Source organism: Leptopilina boulardi, unplaced genomic scaffold, assembly GCF_019393585.1.
Source record: "Leptopilina boulardi isolate dan_hultmark-lab unplaced genomic scaffold, ZJU_Lbou_2.1 LbouV2_266, whole genome shotgun sequence".
NCBI classification, from domain to species: Eukaryota; Metazoa; Arthropoda; class Insecta; order Hymenoptera; family Figitidae; genus Leptopilina; species Leptopilina boulardi.
In genome coordinates this window covers 3798306-3821833 of record NW_026137825.1, presented here as the reverse complement: position 1 = coordinate 3821833, position 23528 = coordinate 3798306, and the positions used below count along the sequence as shown (strand labels likewise).

At 20.7% G+C, this 23528-nt stretch overlaps 6 protein-coding genes across 9 annotated transcripts; 4 read left to right on the top strand and 2 right to left on the bottom strand.

The window, feature by feature from the left end:
• The first annotated feature begins 984 nt into the window (after positions 1–984).
• LOC127281259 (NADH dehydrogenase [ubiquinone] 1 alpha subcomplex subunit 5) lies at positions 985–2493 on the top strand. The gene is made up of 3 exons (XM_051304880.1): positions 985–1152; positions 1488–1649; positions 2180–2493. The coding sequence occupies exons 1-3, from the start codon at positions 1132–1134 to the stop codon at positions 2351–2353; spliced, it is 357 nt and encodes a 118-aa protein (XP_051160837.1). The 5' UTR covers positions 985–1131; the 3' UTR covers positions 2354–2493.
• A 1516-nt stretch (positions 2494–4009) lies between these two features.
• Positions 4010–9745, top strand: LOC127281255 (uncharacterized). Its single transcript, XM_051304873.1, has 8 exons — positions 4010–4204; positions 4592–4860; positions 4954–5132; positions 5217–5866; positions 5934–6642; positions 6757–6904; positions 8156–8323; positions 8481–9745. Exons 2-8 carry the CDS (start codon positions 4645–4647, stop codon positions 9567–9569), a joined length of 3159 nt encoding a protein of 1052 aa, XP_051160830.1. The 5' UTR covers positions 4010–4204; positions 4592–4644; the 3' UTR covers positions 9570–9745.
• On the bottom strand, positions 8720–12436 carry LOC127281257 (protein C1orf43 homolog). 3 transcript variants are annotated; one of them, XM_051304877.1, is made up of 6 exons: positions 12205–12435; positions 11849–12072; positions 10951–11107; positions 10641–10860; positions 10144–10391; positions 8720–8820 (listed from the first exon to the last, which is right to left on the bottom strand). In XM_051304877.1, the coding sequence occupies exons 2-5, from the start codon at positions 12005–12007 to the stop codon at positions 10199–10201; spliced, it is 729 nt and encodes a 242-aa protein (XP_051160834.1). In that variant the 5' UTR covers positions 12008–12072; positions 12205–12435; the 3' UTR covers positions 8720–8820; positions 10144–10198. The 3 variants fall into 3 exon arrangements, with proteins under 3 accessions (XP_051160834.1, XP_051160835.1, XP_051160833.1); XM_051304878.1 differs by having other exon boundaries at positions 10641–10857; positions 11849–12436; XM_051304876.1 differs by having other exon boundaries at positions 11849–12435.
• Positions 12437–12517: 81 nt separating this feature from the next.
• Positions 12518–14467, top strand: LOC127281256 (uncharacterized). Its single transcript, XM_051304874.1, has 4 exons — positions 12518–12753; positions 13301–13714; positions 13861–14045; positions 14166–14467. Exons 1-4 carry the CDS (start codon positions 12643–12645, stop codon positions 14446–14448), a joined length of 993 nt encoding a protein of 330 aa, XP_051160831.1. The 5' UTR covers positions 12518–12642; the 3' UTR covers positions 14449–14467.
• A 355-nt stretch (positions 14468–14822) lies between these two features.
• Positions 14823–19007, bottom strand: LOC127281253 (leucine-rich repeat-containing protein 47-like). The gene is made up of 4 exons (XM_051304870.1): positions 18243–19007; positions 17018–17500; positions 16220–16547; positions 14823–15850 (listed from the first exon to the last, which is right to left on the bottom strand). The coding sequence occupies exons 1-4, from the start codon at positions 18829–18831 to the stop codon at positions 15649–15651; spliced, it is 1602 nt and encodes a 533-aa protein (XP_051160827.1). The 5' UTR covers positions 18832–19007; the 3' UTR covers positions 14823–15648.
• A 1169-nt stretch (positions 19008–20176) lies between these two features.
• On the top strand, positions 20177–23500 carry LOC127281254 (zinc metalloproteinase nas-13-like). Of its 2 annotated transcripts, none has more exons than XM_051304872.1 (5): positions 20177–20605; positions 20777–21124; positions 21579–21884; positions 22196–22329; positions 23332–23500. In XM_051304872.1, exons 2-5 carry the CDS (start codon positions 20779–20781, stop codon positions 23455–23457), a joined length of 912 nt encoding a protein of 303 aa, XP_051160829.1. In that variant the 5' UTR covers positions 20177–20605; positions 20777–20778; the 3' UTR covers positions 23458–23500. The 2 variants fall into 2 exon arrangements, with proteins under 2 accessions (XP_051160829.1, XP_051160828.1); XM_051304871.1 differs by lacking the exon at positions 23332–23500 and adding an exon at positions 22418–22755 and having other exon boundaries at positions 20179–20605.
• The last annotated feature ends 28 nt before the right edge of the window (positions 23501–23528 follow it).

Below are 23528 nucleotides of genomic sequence, written 5' to 3'. Positions count from 1 at the left end.
CCGAGAAGTTATTTGTATAATGTAATTATTTCAATATATTTAATTATAAGGCTATAAATAAAGGTATATAACATTTGCTTGTATATATACCAAGAAATATTTTTTAACTTTGCTATTATTGAATTATGTTCTTTTTTTTTTTTGAAAAACAAATATTTTATTTTTTAAGTTCAAATTATCGCAACAATTGGTTTTTTTTTTAAATGAAATAAGGTTCGTTTTTTTTTATTTTATTAGCAAAGTATTTTTTTTAAAAAGAAAGTTAAAATTGTTAATATAATTATGACCAGTGGAGGATTTAGCATTTACTTCAGGGTGAGGTCATTTTTATTGGCCAATTGTTATATTTAATTATTACTCTATAGGAGTTATTATATAAAATTTACAATTCTATAGAAGTATAATTTTTCATAATTGTTATGAAACAATTACATATTAGGTTGTGTCCACAATGAAATCGCCTTTAGCCATAGCTACCGCACCCTGCTCTAGTGAAAATTTAGTAACTTTATAGTTAAAATTAAAAGTTACTATAGTCACTAAATTTTTACTAGAGCAGGGTGCGGTAGCTGACGAGAATTCTGGCAAGGTTTAATGGAGCATTTACACCTTCGGCAAAAAATTGTCTTCACTTTGCATTTTCCGAAATACACTTACCTGATTGGTTGTTCACAATGAATCAAATTCTGGACAACCAATCAGGTAAGTGTATTTCGGAAAATGCAAAGTGAAGACAATTTTTTGCCGAAGGTGTAAATGCTCCATAAAGGTGCTTTTATACCTCCACTATTTTGGACAAGCAATCGCCTGGTTTGAATTTTCACGGTTGTATCACTGAATTTGATTGGCTTTGACAAATATTCCATTTCCACGGTGAAAATTTGAATATTGTTAGAGCCAATCAAATTAACTGATTCTCTGTGGAAAATTCAGTTCAGCCAATTGCTTGACTAAAATACTTGGAGGTATAAAAGCACCTTTACGATTTTCTATTTTTAGTTTCGTACGATTGGTCATACTGCGCGATTATTATGAAGTTCTCAATCATTTGAACAAATGATATAAAAAATTGAAATAAAAAGATTTTTTCTCTTTAAATCCAATAAAACTAGTGGAAAAAAAAGCAAAAATATGTCTACTGTTTTGAAGAAGGTATTTAATATTCTCTTACTGTACAAAATTTAGCAGACAAATGAAATTTTTTTTATTAATAGCATATTATACGTAACCTACTTTTTTTTCTATGTATTTTCTCAATAAAGTTTTAAATTGTTATTTCAATTTTTGTTAATATTTCTCAAATCTATTTTTTAATCGTTGTTTTTTTTTGGTATCTATTTCGAAATTTCAAATTTTAGAAGAAAATATTTTTATCTCTCCTAACCTCAAAATTGAAGTGATAGTAATTATTTTTAAAAGGATTTAAATAAATAAAGTTTTTATATAGAAAAAAAAACAGAGAAAATAATATGAAACTAATGTTTTAGACAACTGGTTTAACTGGGATTTTAGTATCAGAATATCCCCATCGTTCATTGAATATTTTGTATGGTAAAATTCTTCGTGCTCTCGATAAATTACCTCAGGACTATCCTTATAGAACAACGACGGAAAAATTAATCAAAGAACGAGCAACAATTGTCAAAGATGTAAGTCACAATATTTTCTTTTTTATTAATGTGAAAAAAAAAATTTATTTCAAAACTAATGTTAAACTGATAATTTATTCTTTTTGGAATTTTTTAATTACGTTTCCATTTTTTTTTTTAAATATTTTTTGACAAAAGTTTTAATTTTCATATGATAATGAAAAATATATATTATTTTTAATAATTATTAATTAATATTACTATTAAATTTAATTATAATTAATAATAACTATTAATAATATAAATAACGAATTATATTTATTTATTATATTCTTATTATTTTATTTATTATATTTATAATATTAATATATAATATTATAGTAAATTAAAGAGCGGAACATTTATTTATTATTAAAGAAGGCGAAAAGTTTGTAAAAACTCTGTATTGAGTATACAATTAAATGAATTATTATTATTATTAATAATATTATATAATATTATATATTTAATAAATAATAAATTTTTTTAAAAAATAAAATTAAAAATTTGTTAAATTAATTATAATTAAAATAGAATAATAATTATTTTAGAATCCGGATGTTGAAAATATAGAAAAAAAAATTGGATGCGGTCAAGTTGAAGAGTTAATAATTCAAGCACAAAATGAATTGGTATTGGCTCGAAAAATGTTAGAATATAAACCATGGCAGCCACTTGTTCAAGAAGCACCAAAAAATCAATGGGAATGGCCACCACACAAGTAAAATAATTCTCTAACTGTGCAGTACTTGTGTATTACAATTAATTATAATATTTAAAACTTTTAATTAGCATCAAAATATTGTTTTAGTTACTATCAATGTAATTAAAAAAAAATATATATATATATATTCAAGTTATTAAATATACATTAATTTATTAGAAAATTTGTCAAGTTATTCAATTTGACAATATAGAAAAATTATCTGAAATAAATTCCTGTGCCTAAAATTACTTTTATTTGAAAAAAAAAAATTTAAGATTTTTATAAATAATTTAATTTCAAGAGATTTTAAATTGAAATTTTTGTGAAATTGAATTAATAAAAAAATTTAAATAATAATAATTTAGAAAATTTATTTTTTATAAATTACAGACAATAATATTAAATAATTTAAAATTAAAGAATAACAAAAAATACTTTTAATTAATTGAATTTTAAAAGATCTTTGTTGAGATTTCTAAAAAAAAAATTAATTTGGTGAAAAAATTTTAAAGAGCAATTTACAAAATAATTGAATTTCAGAAGAGTTATAGACGAAATTTGTATATAATTAATTAAATTTCAAACGATTTAAAATTTTAAATTAAATTTTGTAAATTTCAATTGAAGAAGATTTCTTTTACAAATTACAGAGAAAATAATTGAATATTAAATAATTAAATTCTAGAAAATTCTGTTGAGATTATTAAATTATAATTAAATTGGCGAAAAATATTGAATAGAAATTCAAAAAAAAAAAAATAAATTTCAGAAGTCCAAATATTGTATAAATAATCAAATTTATAAATTTGTTTTTTCGAAATTAAATTTTTTCATTTCTGAAGACAATGTTAAAAGAATTTTTAGTTAATAATTGAATTTTAGAGAATCAATTGAAAAATATTTTTAAAAATTTTAATTTTCGAAGAATATTTTTCTTAAAAAAATAATTAATAAAAATAAAAAAAAAATTAATAAAATAATAAATAAAATAAAAATAAATAATATTTAATAATATAATATTAATAATAATAAATAATAAATAAAATAATTAATTTTATATTTTTAGATTCTTCAAAATAATTGAATGAGCTGCAGTTTGTACTGAAAAAAATACATAACTTTTGTTTTTTAAATTAAATAAATTAATTTTTAATTCTATTTTCTAAAATAAGTCGGAAAATTAGTCTTTTATTAAAATAAGTCAAAAAAAAAATCGTATATTCCGAGGCCGATTATTATTTATTATAGTTTATATATAAATAAATAATAATTTTTAAGCTTTTTTCTAACGTCTCACATTAATGCGCGTTAATTACGATTTTACACTCACAAGAGTACGGAACCTGAGGATTAAAGGACCTAATTTTCTCAGTGAATGATAAATTTTTCCAATAGAATAAAATTCCAATAATAAATAATTATTAAAAAAAAAATAATAATAAAAATAGTAAAAAAAAATGCAATATTAAAAAAAAATAAAATTTTTCCATTAAATACAATTTTTTTTTCTAAATGCATTATATATACCTACTGAATGTATTATAATGTACCTAGATACAAGTTGAAAAATGTAGGTGAGCTAGGGGCCCTATTGCGGACCCCTTACCACATTCAGAGAGACTGGTATGAGTCGCGATCTCCCGTTCGTACAGTTTGATACAGTTTCTTATTTTCTATTATAAAACTGATATTAACTCTTCAAACGTTAAGTCAAAAGAAAAAAAAAAAAAAAGAAAAAAAGAAAAAAATAACTAAATTAAATCATAAAAAAAGAGTTTTCTTTTCGTTTTGTGTTATTGTCATTTATATTATTATTTATGTTTGAAAAATCTGTTTTCTTTATTAGAAAGTATAAGAAAAATGAATTGTGGTATGTATAGTGTTTTACAGATTATTAGCATTATATACGAAAGAAGGTCAATTTGTGAAAGTGCGACTTTCTTAATAAATTAAATTCTAATAATATTATTGAAAATAATTCAATAATCGTATTTTATAAGTTGATTAACCACTTTTTTTTAGTGTTTTTATTTTTTTAATTAAACTATATATTATATTACATTTAGATATTTATATTTATTTTATAATCATATTTTTTTTTATATGTACTTTTTAATGAAAAATTAGTAAAATTCCAATAAAAATTATTTATTATTTTGCTAATTTTTAAATAAATTGATATTAAATTGTTTTGCCTTTTTTAGTTTTTTTCAATTATAATTTGTGATTAAAAAAATATTCGAATTATTTATTACAGTGCCAAAAATGTGAAAATATAATTAAGAAAATAAGAAACTGTTTAAAAATAGAATGGGAAATAATGGAAGTTCTTATCAGCATCAATGTACAAGTAATGGTTTTTCAAAATTTAAAAAAACAAATCGTGGATTTTCTCAATATTCAAAAAATTCTCTAGGAGAAAAATTTTTACCCGAAATAATTGATGAAAATTTACATGAAAATATTTTTAATGATAATAATAGTAATGGAAATTCAGCTTTAACATTACCACACGATCTTAATAAGGTAAATTTATAAATAAAAAAATAATTATAAATATATAATTTATATTAAAAACTAATTTTCATAAATAAAATTCAAATTTTATTTATAAAACAGATTAAATTTAATAAACACTGTCAAAATATTCGTCATTATCATGATCAACAGCAGGAAAATCAAAATCATCGAATTTCTCAATGTGGAAATTGTAAAATAGTAAAGAAGAAAAATTTTGCAAATCAAGAAAAAGAAATTTGTTCCAATATTAAGAAATTTAAAAGTGAACCAGATTTAAGGTAATTTTTTAATTATTAAAAATATTTGTTTTCTTTATTTTATTTATTAGAAAAAAATAATCTAAATTTTTTCCCCCTCAATAGATATTTAATGACAAATGAAGAAATGTTAAGAGCATTAAATTCACAACGTTATTTGGCTATTGATGAAAAAATAGATGAAAATGAAATTCGTTATCGTTCGAAAAAAAAATATAAAGCACCACTACCGCCTTTAATAATGAATTCAAAAATTTCACAATTTCAAATTGACAACAATAATAAAAGTGAAACAATTTTTAATGATGAAATTAATGAAAAAGATCATTTAATAAAAATATCATCATCATCATCACCTTCACCACCACCGAGAAAAACACGTCTTTTTAAAACTCGTGAAAAATCGAAAATATTGAATAATGATAATAATTGTCAATTGTGCTCAAATCATCGTCATTGTACAAAATTGAAAAATAAACAATTTTTACACGATACAACAATTATTGATGATGATAATAATTTATGTCAATTATTACAAAAGGAGAAACAAAAATGTTTATTGTCATCACATTGTCAGAAAGAAATTATAAGTAATGGTAGTATGAAAAATAGAAGATTTTTAAATTGGAAGAATAAAAATATTCATCCAAAAGAATCTGAGCTCAATCATCAGCCATCAAAGAAAATACGAACAAATTATGAATTTAAAAAAGATTCTAAAGAAGCATGTTGCTCATTAGAAAGTAGGATATCAGGTAGGTAAAAAATTTTTTTTTTCCAAATTAACAAAAAATTAATTTCCTTTTTTTTTTTTTATTTCAGAAAAAAATCAACTTGAATTAAATTTTCCTCTAGGAAAAAAATTTTCACAACAGCGAGATAAGAAAAAATCATTAAACAGTGAAATAAATTCAAAAGAATTTCAAAATCAATGTAAAAATATTAGTAAATTCACGGATATAAAATTTTTCCCTCTTAATAAAGAAGATAAAATTCAAAATTTAATAACAGATGATAATTTATTTGCATTAAATAAAATACGAACTAATTCATTAAATAGAGGTATAAATGATTTTAATAGTAAATTATTGAGAAAATCAACAACAAGAAATGATGAAAATAATTTAAAAACAATGACACCAAAATTATTTTCAAATCAAAGAAAAATTGATATTTCAAAGTCACAAATTGATTTAAATGCAAATGAAAAGAAAACAAAACAATGTTTCAATGAAAATAGACATTTATTGGAAAATCATTTATTAAAAGAAAAAATTGAAGACGAAGATAATGATGATGGATCAGAGGAGGAAAATTATTTAAATAAATCATTTGAAAATAAAAGAATTCACGTTGAAAATTTTCATTTTAGAGAAAGAAAAGATAATTTAACTGAAAGTTATTACAATAAAGAATTATATGAACCATTGGCAAAAATGGAGAAAAAATCATTATTAAATAAAGAGAAAAGAGGGGAAAAATTTTCACAAGCAACAATTGATGATAAAAATAGTTATTTGAATCAAAATACGTAAGATTATTTTTTTTTTTTTGCACAAAATACAAAATAAATAAATAAATAAAATACGTGTAAGTAAAAGGCTATTCAATTATTTGCGACTATAAAATTTATTATAATTTACAGATTTCCAATTTTTAACTATTCAAAAATGAAGACATTTTATTTTGGTATGGATAATAGTAAAGAATTTAATCAATGTGTAGATTATCAGGGGAAACAAATTTGTGGAGATTTTTTAAAAACCGGTATTAATAATTTGGAAAATAACGATGTGAGTATATAATACAAAATTTAATTATATTTTATATATAAAAATTATATTCAAATTATATTCAATATTCAAGATTTTTTTTGTTTTTTTGGGAAAACTTCAAATTGTTTTTTCCATAGTTTTCAATTTTAATCTCTCGATTATTATAAATACTGAAAAAAATTTATTTGATTCAAATATTATTAACTATTATCGAATAAATATTTACTCAAAGCAAATAATTTTGATTTGTATTGAAATAAATTAAAATAAATATAAATAAATATTTAAATAAATTGTATTTGAAACAAAGCCAATTTAATTGACTAAAAAATTATTTATTACAAATAAATATTTATTTGATAATAGACAAATAACTGATTATTTGAATTAGATAATTTTTTTTCAGTGTTTTTTTTTTTTGTCTAAATAAATTTTATAAATTCCTCAAAAAAAGTAGATTAAAAAAAATGAAGTTCCTTGTTTTTAATTTTTTTTTTTCTTTTAAAATCAATGTATGGCCACCGAACCTTGAAACGTTGAAAACCGGAAAAACGTCGTGAATTTAGTTAAGTCGTAAAAAAAACTGTCGTTATACAAATTATTGTTATAAATATTTTTGTTGGTAATTTTACAAATTTTTTTTCTTTATATTAATCTATAAAATCAATTTTTCAGGCGCATAAAATATAAACAATTTATTTAAAGAAATAGAAGTTAATTTAACGATTTTTAGAATATTTTTTTTTTTTTTTTGCAAATTACTCGTAAAACTGTCTGAAATTATTTCTAAAAAAAAGAAAATTTTTTTATAACTTTTAATTGTATAGTTAAGTTAATTTTTGCTTTTTAGAAATTATTTTATTTTAATTTACTCGAGTGATATAGGCAAAAAAAATATATATTTGAAAAATCGAAGGAGAAGTTAAATTAATTTTTATTTGCTAAATTAAATTTTTTTTTACAAATTGTACAAAATTTGAAGAAAAAAAAATGAGAAATATTAAACGAAAGCAGTGTTAATTTAAAAAAAAAATTAACGCCAACCGTAAGGAAAAATTGATTTTGTAGATTATAATATAGAAAAACAATTTATAAAATTGTATAAAAAAATATTTATAGGAATAATTTGTAAAAATCTTCCTGTAAAATCGCATTTTATTAAAATAAATCGAAAAAAGTGGCATTTTTCTTTTTAGTCGAAAAAAATTGTACAAAGGCGTAAATTTTAAATATTTTTTTTTTTTTATATCGAAGTGAATTTAATTTTAGATTGATAAAGAAATTCAAAATGAAATAGACGATATTGCTTTGAGATTAAGGCCAACTTTACCAAAAAAGCCACCTGAGATAACGAGATTTTCTCCATCTGATGCTTGGAAATTACTTACTGCTTTAGAAGCATCTGAACCAATGAGTACTGTCAGCGATGAAACACCGGTATATTTTACTATCTTCTTTTTTTTATTTTTTTTATTTCTACCAAAGAATACAGTATTCTTTAATTAATCTAAAAAATACTTTTACTTTTTTTGTGAAAATAACTAAAAAAAACAAAGATATAATTTAATTTCTATTTCTTATTTGCGTATATTAGGTGATAATACAAAAACAAGAAGAAGATGATGATGATGATGAAGAAGAAGAAGAACGTCTACCTTATCCAATGGCTTTAAATTATCACCGAAATTCACAAGATAAATCCGGAGATTCTGGAATTGATGCCGGCGTTGTTATCAATGAAATTTCACCCTTAAGAACAACATGGACACCACAACAAGATTTAGACGACGAATCAAGTGGTAGCAGTGATATTATTTACGAAAATTCATCACATCAATTTAAAAATTTTATTCAATTTCCCCAACGACCTCATGTATTTTCACTTTCACTTCCACGTGAAGAAAATCGTTCATTCTATTATCGAGCAGCCGAATCTAAAACAAAACAAGAAATTCACTTTTCTGATTCCCTTCAAAAAATAAAACGTTCCGTTTCCGGTGCATTGGGCTTTACACCAATAAATGAGGAACAAAAAAAATTGCCATTAGAATCAACAAATACAATCGATGACAATTGGTTTTTATCTACAAGTGCACCAACGTCATTACAAAATTATTATACAGATAATGATACAATAAATTATAAAATAAAATCGCCAATAATGGAAGAAAAACCAACAGAATTATTTTCATCACAATTTCTTTCGAAAAAACACATAATATATCTACCACAAATAGAAGACGATGATTTAAATTTAAAATTACAATTTAAAAAAAAACAACAGCAACAACAAATTATTAAATATAAAAAATATGAACAAAAAGAAAATGAAAAATTTAATTTTAATAGACAATTTTCAAAATCTTGTGAAAATATTTCTTCTCATGATTCTAATGTATTAGTGAAAAAGGAGATTTTAAAAACTAATTATATGAATGATATGATAAAGGATATAAATAGTAAAATTTTTAATAGACCAAAAAAATTTACATTTCAATCGACAGTAAGACAAATTGAAAGACGAAGATTGGCGGAAAAATTTTCAAAAGAAGCTGAAGCCAATGAAATGCAAAGAAAAAATGAATTGGAAGCAATGATAAAAGTTGAAGAGGAATTTCAAAGAAAACGAAATAAAGAAAAAGAAAATATTCGCTATCAATTGAAAAATATCAATAAGAGATAGAAAATCGTTTTTTTTTTTTTATACGAGAGTTTATAATTTGTTTTTTTAATTTTAAGAATAGATTTTTTAAAAATATTAATATATATAGATATTTCATTATTTTTAACGATCATTTTTTTTAAAAAAAACTGTAAATTAATTGTAATATTAATAAATAAAATAAATATTTTTAACAATTTTGTTTACTATTGGATTTAAAAAAATTTTTTTTTTCTTTTATAAAAAATTATAATTTATATTTATTTATAATTTGAATAAAATAAAATTTGGATAATTTGAATCTTAAATCAATTAAAATTACAAAAGAAATTAAAATTCAAATAATTTAAAGCCTTAAAAAATTGAAATTTAGATAATTTTGCACTTTAGTCAAATTAAAAAATTTAAACGAATTAAAATTCTAATTTGAAAATTAAATCAATTAAAAATTCCGAATATTTTGAAACTTAAATCAATGAAAATTTGAATAATTTTGCACTTTAGTCAATTAAAAAATTCGGATAATTTGGAATGAAAATCAATCTTTAACTTTAATTAGAAAATAAATTAAAAATAATTTTTTTCTAATACTTACACAAATATTGCAAATATTAAATCGTCACATTTCACATGTGACGATAATCACAATGCTAGACGGATGTTTCACTATTTTCTAACGATAAAACTGTTAGTGTATTTGGTCTCGATCCACATAAAATTTGTTCCTCTGGATGTCGTATTCTTGGATCAAGTGCACTTCTTTTAACGTCGCTGATTTTTTTTATTGGCGTTCGACTTGGAGATGATTTTCGACTACTTGGATAGGATTTTAAAAGTCTTGCTCTGAAAAAATAAAAAGATTGAAAAAAAAAAAAATAGTAAAAAGTACTAAAAATTTAAAAAAAAATAAAAACTAATATTTTATAAATTTTTCCTGAGTTATTGGCGTATTAAAAATCAAAAATTTTTTTTAGAAACATTTCCTTTTTGGATAATTTTAATTATTAAAATTGTTATTATAAGTTGTACAAAATTCAAGTTTTATCAATTATTATTTTTCTAAAAATAAAAATTTTAGAAAATAAAACTCACGCATCTGTTAATTTCATTAATAAACGTGTATAAACTTGATATTCATCATCTCCAAATTCAGTAGGATCGTGACGTGCCTGTTCATAAAGATCACAAAATTGATGTACCAATCTTTGACTACTTCCATTTAATGGTGCGGCCAATGTTGATAGTAAAAATGCTCTTAAATTTTCAGTTGGATGCCTCTTTAAACCATTATCGTATCGACTTATTTCTGCTTCTTTAAAATATAAATAGATAATTAAGAAAAAAACACTTTTGTAATTAATTTTTCTCTTTAAAACGAAAAAAAAAACGGTATCTTAATTACCTAATGATTTAATATCATCAACTGCTTTTAATCTGTAATAATGAGGAGGAACTTGATTTCCAGAAACCATTATATATCTTGGATCACTAATTAATTGTGGCTCATATTGAATTTTAGGAATTACTTCAATTCGTCTCTCAATTTCCTTTCTCAGGGACTGAAAATATTTTTTTTTGTCGTTTAACATTATGAAAAATTAAATAAACATTTATTATAAATATAAATATAAATTAATTAATTTTAATCATAAAAAATATATTTTTTTTTTTGTTAAACATTATGAAAAATTAAATATAAATATTGTATATTTATTATTTAATAAGTAAATTAATTTAAATAAATAATAATAAATGTATTATCATTAATTATTAAAATTATTATTATTAAAACTGTATTATTTGTTATAACAAAATAAATTTAAATAATAATAAATTTACGAAAATCAGTTTTCGATCACAAAGGAGAATTTGATTTTTTTATTAATTAAAAAAGTAATAAAAAAAAATTATTTTTTAAACTTACTTCACAATCATTACTAATTACTGAGATTTAATTGTTTTTTTTTTTCTTCGTTTTTATAATTATTATAACCTAAAAATTTTGAAATTTAAATTTACTATAAAATTTATTAATTTTTTATCATAATATTATTTTGAATTTATCACTCAGAGATATTTAGTAATTAAGATTATAATATCGATCTTTTTTTTATAGTTTCGGAGTCTGAACGTTAAAATATATAATTTTTTTTAATTAATAAAAAAATCGAATGATCGAAAAACGAATTTTTATATCAAGATTGAAAGAACGTTAAAGAAGTTTATAATAATAAATTTATTAAATTAAATAATTACAAAATGTATAAAAATTGTTTTTTTTTTTTTTTTTTAATAAATACCTTTCTTGCATCGTGACCAATTGGAACGTGTGGACCTCTTCGTGATCTTAGTGCAAATCGCATTATTTGCCTTTTTGCAAATATAAATAACAATAATATCGTTTGTACACCAGCAGCAATAAATATTACAATTGTAACGCCTGACAATTGTTTCGACATATTTTATACGACAATCAAAATTTTAATTTAAATAAAAATAATTAACAAAAGATTATAAAAATAACCTATAAAGATGAATAAACATTTTATGGGACTTTAATAGAGAAACAGTATATTAAAACAATATTCAGTATATAAAATAAACTATATTATATTTAAAAAAAAAATTTAACAATCAGAAATCACACTGCAATTACCAAAATGTCAAGTTTAAGTGACGTCGAAGTAAACAAATATTTCTAACCTCACTGACATTTAATTCTAAAAATTTAGAAAATAAATTTTGACAAAAAAATCATAAATTTAATTAACAAGGAAAATTTTAGTGTTATTTTCAAGTTGTTTTATACATGAACAAGTGATTTAATTGATTAAATATTTAAAATTTGTGTAAATTTTGATAAAAATGGCTAATTGTGTCGTCTGCTTTGCTGTCAGAAGTTCGTGACGTCACTTTTCAAATTTCATGAAATGGCACCCATTTGCAGGGTTGGGAAGGTAAATAATAATTTACTTTACCTTTATTTACGGTAATTTACCATGTATTTTACGATAAAATTCAAAAGTGAGGTTAATATCGGTCTTTTGTTATTGTTTTTTTTTTAAATGTGTGTGTAATTAACGAATTAACAAAAATGAGTTTTGCAAATTGTCAACTATCTAAAAGTTCATTAAAAGAAATAAGAGACTTCATATCAAACAAAGATATTAATTCTAATCCTGCATGGCTTTCAATAACAGGAAAAGTAAGTATAAATTAATTAACTAAATTAATTAATTATAAATTTAATTCTACTCTATTATAATTTTTTTGAATATTCGAAAGTTCAATTCGAATATTTCAATGTAACTAATTTAAAAAAATTTTAAGTTAATATAAATAAGTAATTTCTACATTTTCGTTTTCCGTTTTTAGTTTAAATTTCACATTGCCTTAAAATATTTTAAAAAAACATAAAATACCTATAAAAATAATTAAAGTTGTTAATTTATTTTTAAATTTTATTTAATTTATTCAATATTAATTTATTAACCTTTTTTTATTTTATAAAATAAATTTTAATAAATTAAATTAAAATTAATTTAATAATTAATAATAATAATAATGATAATAATATAATAATAATAATAATAATAATTTTAATTTAGAATAGAATTTTATTTCCTTTGACAATACAAATAGTTGTTTTTTTTTGTCCAAATAATTTTAATTAATTTAATTTAAATTAAATTTTAATAAATTATAATTTTATAATATAAACTTTAATAAAAAAAAAAAATTAATTTTTGTAGTCATTGTACGAGAAAAATGAGAGTCAACATGATAATAATAAAAGAATTGAAAATGAATCAAATTCAAATGAAAATTCTCTAGAGGAAAATGATGTTAACAATGAAAATCGTTATTTTTTCACTCAAGTGGAAAATTTTATGAATAATTCAGAAAAATTATTAATTGATTCATCATTATCAATGGAGGATTTAATAAAATGTTCCATTGAAACTTTAGAACAAACGAATGGTCGTCTTAAATTTCAAAATTTAGAAGATTTAACAAATGATGAATTAACAATTGTTTTTAATGCTTTAAATGAACGTTTAAATGAAAATGGTGTATTTAATTTATGTTATTCCATTTGTAATATGACAATTGAACAAAGTTTAACATTTTTACCATCATTGGCAATCAATTTTTTATTGCCCAAGGTGAGTTTTTTTTTTTTTTTTTTTTCTTTTTAATTTGTCCCCTTTTGTTTTCAGAATTCTAATCGCTATTTTAAAATTTTTAAATAAACATCAAAAAATTAATTTAAAATAAATATTTACTAATTATTTATTTTTTTTTATTCTAGATCACTGAATTAGAAAACGATTCAGTTTTAATAAAAAAAGGAATTTGTGATTGTGCACATAAATTTACAAATGAATTACGAGAATTAGTATTAACAGAAATTTTCAATAGTGAACCAAAAAGTATTAATATTATTATTGCATTGTTGAAAATTTTTGATAGTCAAAAACATATATCTTTTTTATCGTAAGTGGAAAATTATTTATCTTTTTATTTTTTTCTATATAAAATATTTTTACTTTCAGTAAATATTTATTATAAATACTAATTAATTAATTAATAATTTTAATTTTTTTGTTTATGTAGAGAATTTGCAAATCGAACACAAGAACTAAAACAATGGCATATTTCTATATTAAATATGTTTCCATCAGTTAAATTAGAAGGAATTTCAAGGAATAAACTATTGAAATTGTATGTAAAAAAAGCAAATTCTTATTCAGATAATAAAGATTATGCTAAATTAATTCATTCTTTTGCAAAAGCTAATACACCATTTACAGATGAAGAAAGAACAATGTTATTGGAAATTGCAACGTTAAATACGACAATTTATAAAAAACTTATTATGAAATATTGTGTAAACTAAAAAACTATTATTAATAATAATAATAATTTTATTTACCTATTTTAATAATAATAAAAATAATATGTAATAATATTTATACAAATTTATATTTTTAAAATAAATAATAGAAAAACGGAATTGTTTTCTTAATTTTATAAAATTATTATAATCCTCTAAAAATTATATTTTTTTCAATACATTATTCGTTTTTTTTAAATAATTATTTAAAATCTGCTCAATTAAGTATTTTTTTTTGCTATTATAGTTTTAAAAATTTTTTTTCTTATTTTGTAAGCCCGTTTTTTTAATGTAAAAAAATAAATTAAAATTGTGGAATAAAAGAACCAAGTACTAAAATTTGTGAAAAATATATATTGAAATAAAAAAAGAAACAATTTTTTCGAAAAAATATCGAATCCTTTATTTTTTTATTTTTCAAAACGTTTTATAATTAAAGTAAACTCAACATCACTAAATCACTTTTGTTAATTATAAATTTTCTTTTTTTTTTCTTTTCCTGCTAGCGTTGAATTATAATATAAAACGTAACATTTACATTTCGTTAATATAATTCAATTTCAAAAGTATTAAAAAAAAAAAATTCCAATATTCTGTTCTATTCTCATTTTTCAATATTAAAGAATTTTTCTTTTTTTTGTACAAATTATTTTAATTCTTAATCATTTCTTATAAAAATGATTAATTTTTTTCCAATTGTCAAATCACTGTTCTCAATGTAAAAATTCTTTCAAAGAAATTTTCAAATTTTTCAAAAAAAAAAATTACAAATTAAAATCTTTAACTATTAAATAATGTTTTAATTCCTTTTTTTCTCAATATAAATTAATAAAAAAACAAATTCAAAAATTAAGAAATTTTCCAATTTTAAAATAATTTGAAAGTGGAAAATTTTTGCCCGTTTTTCAAACTAGAAATATTAACCTTTTTTGAAAAAAAAAAAATAGATATGTAGAAAAAAATATTAAAATTCAAAGAAAATTTTGTACTTTTCATTTAAAAAAAAGAAATTTTTTTGGAAATATTTTTATATAGATTAACAGTAAAAATGTAAAAAAAAAAAACTGTCAAAATTTGTACGACGAAAACTATTTTACAGTCAATTTAATGACTTAATGCGAATGTTAACTTTTAATTAGTAAAAAAAAAAAAAATAAAAACAAAAAAAAACTACATATATAAAATATTTAGAATTAAAATTTTTTACTCGCGATTTATAGCAATGCTGTTATCCTCAAAGTTCAAATCTGTTCTGCAAGGATAAACTTGTTTCATATTTCCCTCGGAATCAACGACTTTCACTTGTTCCACGATCAGTTTGTGAAATTCTTCCGTGTCGTTTGATTCTGGTGTGCAGCCCAATCCTTGAATAATAATTTCCTTCAAGAATTGATCCATTACTTGTCTACAAAAAAAGAGAGAGATATATAAAAAAAAGTGTTTTCTTTAAAAATATTCTTTTAATATTTTTATTCTATAATTTTTAATTAAATTTTTCATTTTTTCACAAAATTCCTAAAGAATTCCATCAACAAAGGAAAGAAAAAATTTAATTTAATTGCAAAATTTAATTTAAAAAAAAAATTTGATAACAAAAAATGTACAAAAATCAATAAATAATTATAAATGTAATCAAAAATTAAAATAAAATTAAAAAAAAGAAAACCAAAAAAAAAGAAGAAAAAAAATATTAATTATTAAAAAAAACAATGAAGAACAATAAAATAAAAAAAAAATAAAAGAAAAATTACAAATTGAATTAAAAATTTTTTACCTGCAAATTTTTTGTGATGTTGCACTTGTTACTTCAATGAGAATATTTTTTGTGCTTGTCGACATTTTTGTGATATCACTATTAGTGATTGGTGGAAAGGAAATTACTTGATTTTCATTATCTAAAAGACAGGGAAATAGTGGCTTTCCCTCAATCAAATACAAATATTTATGAATTCCCGAATAAACGCTACGTTTTTTTTCTTTACGCAAATTTTCCGCTTCCGTTTGTAATTGATTAAAAAGTGCAGCTCCCGAATATATTTTATTGCGCATTAATGGCTTAATTTTAATTTCCGTTGGTGGCATTGCAGTGTATTTAAGATTTCCTGCAAAAATATGGAAAATCAATTTTTATTTATTTTTAAATTTTACAATTTTTATTTTATTGAATTTAAAATAATTATTTTTATTATAATTCTAAAAAATTTACAATTTGTTTTTTAATAAGTCTTTAAAATAAGAATTTTTTTTTTCAATTTAGAATACTCTTTTTTTTCTCGATTTAAAAAGAAATTGTATTTTAATTTTGTTCTTTTTTTCTGTAAATTATGATAATTACAATTAATTTATAAGATTTAAATAATTTTTTGAAAAAAAAGTTAAAATACAATTTTTATTTACATTGAGATAAAAAAGAAAAAATGTGAAAAAAAAACATTTTTTAGAGACTGATTAAAAAGAAATCGAAATGTGACAAATTTCGTAATTATTTGAAAAAGAAGATAAAAATTAATACGATAAAAAAAAATAAATAAAACATTGAAGAACAAAAACAAACAAACAAACAAACAAATACCAGGTTGAAGAAGATTTAAATCGTGTGTCGCTAAAGTGGCCGCATTTCTTTTCTCACAAATTCCATCGTGAAGTTTTGTTTGTAATTGAATGAATTTTTTAAAACTCTCATCATTAAATGTCATATTGCGTACAATACATGCAATAATATGTGGACGAACTGTTTTTACTTTTTCATTTATTTCAATTTTTGGCGTTTCATCAGTTATTTTAATAACACGTAATTCGTGTGTTAATTTTTCAATTGCATTAATAATTTGTTCATTGTCAGATAATTTTTGTGATTTTTTTCCTTTTTTCCCCTTTATTGTGGTTGTTTCTAAATTGCCATCGGACATTTTTGGCGAATGTTGTCGCACATAATCGAGAACTTGTTTTGTACGACATTGATCAACAAGTTTTGATAAACGTTTATCAGATAAATTGTTGCCCTTTAAATTTAATTCTTTTAATTTTCCACAGTCGGCTAATTCTCGCGGGACAACTAAATGAAAATTAATTAATTAATTATCACTTTATTAAAATTATAAATTAATTAGATGAAAAATATTATATTTATTAATTTTAGATATTTTTAAAAATTAATTAATAAAAAGAAAAAAAAACGATTATTAGTTTATTAAAATAACTTTTATAGTATATAGTAGTTTTATATTAAAATTTAATAAAAATTAATTTTTTTTTTAGTATTTTATAATAAAAAAAAAATCGATATTTTAAATTTTTAATTAGTTAATAAAAAATTCCATTTCATTTTTTACTATTAAATATTAATTATAATTACTTTTAATTATTAATAAAATTAATTACATTCCTTAATTTTTTAATATAATAATTTTTAGATAAAATATTCAGTTTATTAAAAAATAATTGTTAAAATTCCTTTTGAATAAAATTTTATCAATTTTTGATTTATGGAAATTATAATCAAATTCAAAATTAAGTAAGAATTTTCAAATTAAATTTTTTATTCTTAACGGATTTACAAAAAAATTTGTCTACCAGATAAATTTATATTGTTGAATCAAGTATATTTAAAAATAATTTTTGAATTAAAATATATAATTTCTAAAGTTTTAAATCTAAATAAAAATATTTTACTAATAAATACTCAAATTACCTTTTTTTTTTTTTTGAAAATAAAAATTTCAAATTTTCAAAAATAATATTCAATCAATTATTATTGAAAATTTTTACTCATTGTTGGAAAGAAAAATTCAACTTACCGGAAATTTTATTCTCCGCCAAATCGAGTAATTTTAATGATGTCAATACATGAATTTCACCAGGAATATTTTCTATTGAATTTCCATTTATTCGAACTTCAGCAAGATGAACAAGTTCTTGATAACAAATATCGGGAAATTTTTCAAATTTATTATTTGACAAATCCAATAATGCTAATTTAAAATTTTTCTCCTGCGATGGTAAATCATTGAGTAAATTTGAACTAAAATTAATTGTTGTTATTTGTGGTAATTCACTTAATTCTTTTGGTAAATATTTTAATTTATTACGTGAACAATCCAATACTTTGAGTTTTGTTAATTTTTTCAATGTTAGAGGAAGTTTTTCTAAATTATTCGAATGAAGAACAAGTGTCGTGAGATTAATTAATTGACCAATTTCAATTGGCAATTCATTTAATTCTGTTTGATGAATATTTAAATAATTAAGATTTTCAAGATAAAATAAAGTTGGATCAATGCCTGTTGATGATATTCTCTTTGATATTGTTGAACCACTTAATATTAATTCATGTCGATTTTCCTTTGCCGCTGTAACAATTTCTGACCAACTCTCCTGTGTTATCATTATTATTAATATTTGTAAAAATTCTATCAAAAAATAAGTCAAAAATACAAATAAAGACAATAATAATAATAATATATAAACAAAATTAGAAATATATATATATATATTATTTACAAAAAAGACAAGAACGTGTCACTTTTTGTTAATTTTGAGGTTATGTTTGATAATCAACTGTTTACATCTCATAGTTTTTAATTTTATCAACAGATGTCGTTTTAGCGGGAATTTCAAAAATTCATTTCTTTTATATTAAAATAAAATAACTTTTTTTTTTAATAGTAATTAAAATAATTGAAAAAAAATAATTTCCGAATTATTAAAATTGTAACATATTTTGATATATTTTAAGAGGAAAATTTTTTGGAAAATATCTTTATAAGGAAAAAAAATATTTTTTTAAAACATTTATTTGAAATAGGAAACTTCCATTGTCCCATTCATTTAAAATAGGAGTTGATACGTGGGATAAATATATTCAAATTTATTCAAAAGCAGTTTATATCTAATCCTAATGTTGGATTTATGATTATGAACTGGTTTTTCGTTATAAATTTATAAAGACAAATAAATTTAAAAAATTCAACTTAATTATTTATTATTATTATTATTATTATTATTTTTTATTATAGTTAAATATTGTTATTTTTTTATTTTTATAAATATTATAAATTATTAATTTCAAAAATCAGATTTAATAACTAATTTATTTAACAAAAATAAAATTTAATTTAAAAAAAAAATTTTTAAAACTAAATAAAAAATTAAAATATAAATAAATTAAAAATTTTTTTTATCTAAATTTTCATTTTAAGATAGTAGAAAATAATTTTTATTTAAAAAATATATTATTGCAAATTAAAAATATGATCGAAAATTTGCTAAATGTTATTATATGGTTAACCTTGAATTTTTATTAAGGCTATAAAATCATGACGTAACATCAATAATATTTATTTTGACTAATTTTCATGATGATGATGATGATCAACCTTCATTTTAATTTTAAATCTCAATGGAATTAAAAAAAAAAAACTTTTTAATTTTCAAAATATATAAAGTACCTATAAATAATCATTTAATTTCAATTTAATTTAGTTAATAAAAAAATAATAATAATAATAATAATAAATATATAATATAAATAATAATAATAAATATGTAAAAAATAATAATAAAATTAATTGAATAAAAATTCAATTAATTGAAAAAACTGAATACTATAAAAATAATTTTTTAAAAAAGTTTTTTAAAATTAATATATATTAAGGATAGAAAATATAAAATAATTTTTATTATTTATTTATAATTTCTTGAAGTAAAAAAAGAAACTGGTTTTGCTAATTATTTTTCCAAATCGGGTTGAAAAAAAGAACTTTAACAAAAAATTTGAATAATTCGTTATTTCCGTTTCTGAGAGTTCACGGCTATCATATGAATCCTTCCCCGAAACTTCCGCATTTGCAAAAAAAAAAAAAAAAATTATCTCAAGAGGGGTAACGACCTTATCCTCACTAATATAAAATCATCACCGGACATTGTAAATCCAGTCAGTTTCCTCTCGTATTAGCACCTTTAGACTTCCTAAATTTTGTTTCTTAAAAAAATAATAAATAAAAAATTTTTTTTTTATATAGTTACAATAATTATTTTTTAATCACTTATTATTCGAATTTGAATTTATAATTCAAATATTGTTATTATATTCAAATAATAATAATACAAAATTTTTCGTAACAAAACTATTGAAAATTATTTAATTAAAATAAAATTTGAGGCAAGTATATGATTTAATTATATTTAAAAATTAATCAAATTTTTTTAATTTTATAAGTTAAAATAACATATATTTTAATTGAAAAAATATTATTAGATAATTTTTTAATTAAAATTTACATATTTACAACGAAAAAAAATTGATATAAATTTTGTTTATTTGTTACAAAAGAAATGACTGATTTACTGATGATGGTAATAACAATATTAATATCGGGGTCAACGACTTTTGCATGGCCTTTTCAACAAGTCAATGTCCTTGACAATGGCCTTGAAAATACAAATGGTTTAATTGCGTATTTAACGCAATTGGGGGAAAAATTATTTTCCGAACCTAATGCAGAAAGTGGAAGTCGTGTTGCCGAATGGAACGTGGGAATGAATGTAAATCCTGAAGAACTTGGAGAATATGTTGAGGGTGATATTTTATTTCCAAGTGCAATGGGAAGAAATGGACTCAAAGCAACTTCAGCTCGATGGCCAAATGGTGTCGTGCCCTACATGATTAGTCCATATTTTAGTAAGATTTTAATGACAAAAAAAAGAGATAGCAATATTTAGTTTTATAGAAAATTTTATAATTAAACTATTTTGAATTTAAATTTCCCGCCAAATTATTAGACAGTTGATGAAAGCTAATATATAATTTTTTTTTACCGGACACTAGAAATCATTTTGAGATGTTTTCCTGTTCCCTCATGTATTTTCCCCAAATATTATTCATGATCTAGTATGAAAAACTTGCTTTCAGTCACTGAATTCAATACGACATTAATCGCATTCAACGAATTTCTTCTTTATTACCCTTTTGTATTTTCACAAATTATTCATGATCTAGTATGAAAAACTTGCTTTCAGCCACTGAATCCACTACAACACTAATCTCACTTATTGAATTATTTTCTTCTTAATTTTATATTCTGGTAGTTATTGTAGCAGTTATTTATTATATTCTTTCCATTTTTTTTTTTTAGACAAAGAACAACGAAATTTAATTCAAGAGGCAATGGATGACTATCATAGACACACGTGTATTCAATTTAAACCATATGAAGGCGAGGAGACTGATTATATTCGTATCACTGCAGGTAATACTGGATGTTGGAGTAGCGTTGGAAAAATTGGTGGACGTCAAGATATAAATCTTCAGGTTCCAGGTTGTGTCACAAAAAAAGGGACAGTGATACATGAATTAATGCACGCTATTGGATTTTTGCACGAACAAAGTAGATACGAGAGAGACGATTTTGTTCGTGTTCAATGGAATAATATTCAGAGTGGTAAATATTAAAAATAAAAATCGTTACGGATGGTTTCCATTGTCTCCACTCGCCAAAATCACCATTTGCCATAATTCTCGTCAACTACCGCATCCTGCTCTAGTGACAATTTAGTAATATTTAATTTTAACAATAAAGTCACTAAATTATTACTATAGAGCAGGGTGCGGCAGTTGACTATAGACAAAGAGACAAAAGTCCTAGTTACAAAAATCAAATAAATTTTTTATTAAAAAATAAATAAAATTAAAATTTATGAATAAAAATTAGTTTTAAAAAATAATAAAATAAAGGCGAATTTTTTTTAACAGGTCGTGAAAAAAATTTTGAGAAAGCTTCAAAACTAACAACTGATGCTTTTGGAATTAATTATGACTATGGAAGTGTAATGCACTATTCATCGGGTGCATTTTCAAAAAATGGACAACCAACTATTCTTCCAAGGGTAAATTTTAATATTTAAAAAATAATTTATTTATTAAAAATAATTTTTAAATATACGAAATTTAATTAACTTTTAATTGTCTTTATAGGGAACAATTGATACAAAAGTTATAGGCCAACGAGTTGGATTTAGTAAAAAGGACATTCAAAAAATTCGCCGAATGTACAAATGTGGTAGCAAAAGAAGTTTTAGTTTAAGTGATTTTTTCTTTTGAATTATAAAGTTCAATTTGAAACTTAAAAAACATATATATTAATTTACAATTATTACCAAAGAACGAATATGACTTGAAAAATTATTTAAAAATTTTAGAATTTTAAATTAAAAAAATTCAATAATTTTCATATATAAATTTTAATGTAAAATTCTCATATATGTATATGTATATTAAAATAATGAAATAAATTGAATTTATTTAAAATTAAATCTGTTTTATTATTTTTTTTCAAAAAAATAATTACAAAAGATTAAAATTGAATTTAGAAAACCAAAGAATGAAAAAAAATTTAACGTGATATAACTAAAAAATTTATTAATGTAAATATTATTTAATAAAACGTGACAAAAATGAATCATAGTAAATTATAAAGACATAATTTTTTTTTTTAATCGTTGAAAGAATTCTTTTGTATTTTTAACATTCTATAAATTATTAGAATGTAACATAAACTGAATCAAGCATATAAATTGAAATTATTTGAGAAAAAATTAATATTTTTATTTAAGACGTACTTAGATGTTCAATACAATTTGTGAAAGTGATGAATTTATTAGCGGGTGAATATTGAAATTTTTATACAATTGTTTTTAAATATCATTTTATATTAAAAAAAATTATCTTCGTTTCAAAGAAATTTTTTATTTAATTAAAATAAATTTTTCTTTCACTCTATATCATACAGAAAAAATCTTTATTTGGAACAGCTATATGTTTCTCTAAAATAACGAAAATTTTCGTTTTAAATATACGAAATTTAAATTAACTTTTAATTGTTTTTATAGGGAACAATTGATACAAAAGTTATAGGCCAACGAGTTGGATTTAGTAAAAAGGACATTCAAAAAATTCGCCGAATGTACAAATGTGGTAGCAAAAGAAGTTTTAGTTTAAGTGATTTTTTCTTTTGAATTATAAAGTTCAATTTGAAACTTAAAAAATATATATATATTAATTTACAATTATTACCAAAGAACGAATA

What these genes read in the sequence shown, in the direction of transcription:
- LOC127281259 (XM_051304880.1), top strand. Translation starts at nt 1,132, where the DNA reads ATGTCTACTGTTTTGAAGAAG. An exon ending in TGTCTACTGTTTTGAAGAAG is followed by an intron (nt 1,153 to 1,487) that starts GTATTTAATATT and finishes CTAATGTTTTAG; the next exon opens with ACAACTGGTTTAACTGGGAT. An exon ending in GAGCAACAATTGTCAAAGAT is followed by an intron (nt 1,650 to 2,179) that starts GTAAGTCACAAT and finishes TAATTATTTTAG; the next exon opens with AATCCGGATGTTGAAAATAT.
- LOC127281255 (XM_051304873.1), top strand. Translation starts at nt 4,645, where the DNA reads ATGGGAAATAATGGAAGTTCTTATCAGCATCAATGTACAAGTAATGGT. An exon ending in AGTTATTTGAATCAAAATAC is followed by an intron (nt 6,643 to 6,756) that starts GTAAGATTATTT and finishes TATAATTTACAG; the next exon opens with ATTTCCAATTTTTAACTATT. An exon ending in ATAATTTGGAAAATAACGAT is followed by an intron (nt 6,905 to 8,155) that starts GTGAGTATATAA and finishes ATTTAATTTTAG; the next exon opens with ATTGATAAAGAAATTCAAAA.
- LOC127281257 (XM_051304876.1), bottom strand. Translation starts at nt 12,007, where the DNA reads ATGTCGAAACAATTGTCAGGCGTTACAATTGTAATATTTATTGCTGCT. An exon ending in TTGGTCACGATGCAAGAAAG is followed by an intron (nt 11,108 to 11,848) that starts GTATTTATTAAA and finishes AAATATTTTCAG; the next exon opens with TCCCTGAGAAAGGAAATTGA. An exon ending in TGATGATATTAAATCATTAG is followed by an intron (nt 10,861 to 10,950) that starts GTAATTAAGATA and finishes TATATTTTAAAG; the next exon opens with AAGCAGAAATAAGTCGATAC.
- LOC127281256 (XM_051304874.1), top strand. Translation starts at nt 12,643, where the DNA reads ATGAGTTTTGCAAATTGTCAACTATCTAAAAGTTCATTAAAAGAAATA. An exon ending in TCAATTTTTTATTGCCCAAG is followed by an intron (nt 13,715 to 13,860) that starts GTGAGTTTTTTT and finishes TTTTTATTCTAG; the next exon opens with ATCACTGAATTAGAAAACGA. An exon ending in AAACATATATCTTTTTTATC is followed by an intron (nt 14,046 to 14,165) that starts GTAAGTGGAAAA and finishes TTGTTTATGTAG; the next exon opens with AGAATTTGCAAATCGAACAC.
- LOC127281253 (XM_051304870.1), bottom strand. Translation starts at nt 18,831, where the DNA reads ATGATAACACAGGAGAGTTGGTCAGAAATTGTTACAGCGGCAAAGGAA. An exon ending in GGCGGAGAATAAAATTTCCG is followed by an intron (nt 17,501 to 18,242) that starts GTAAGTTGAATT and finishes ATTTTCATTTAG; the next exon opens with TTGTCCCGCGAGAATTAGCC. An exon ending in TTTAAATCTTCTTCAACCTG is followed by an intron (nt 16,548 to 17,017) that starts GTATTTGTTTGT and finishes ATATTTTTGCAG; the next exon opens with GAAATCTTAAATACACTGCA.
- LOC127281254 (XM_051304872.1), top strand. Translation starts at nt 20,779, where the DNA reads ATGACTGATTTACTGATGATGGTAATAACAATATTAATATCGGGGTCA. An exon ending in ATGGAATAATATTCAGAGTG is followed by an intron (nt 21,885 to 22,195) that starts GTAAATATTAAA and finishes TTTTTTTAACAG; the next exon opens with GTCGTGAAAAAAATTTTGAG. An exon ending in AACCAACTATTCTTCCAAGG is followed by an intron (nt 22,330 to 23,331) that starts GTAAATTTTAAT and finishes TTGTTTTTATAG; the next exon opens with GGAACAATTGATACAAAAGT.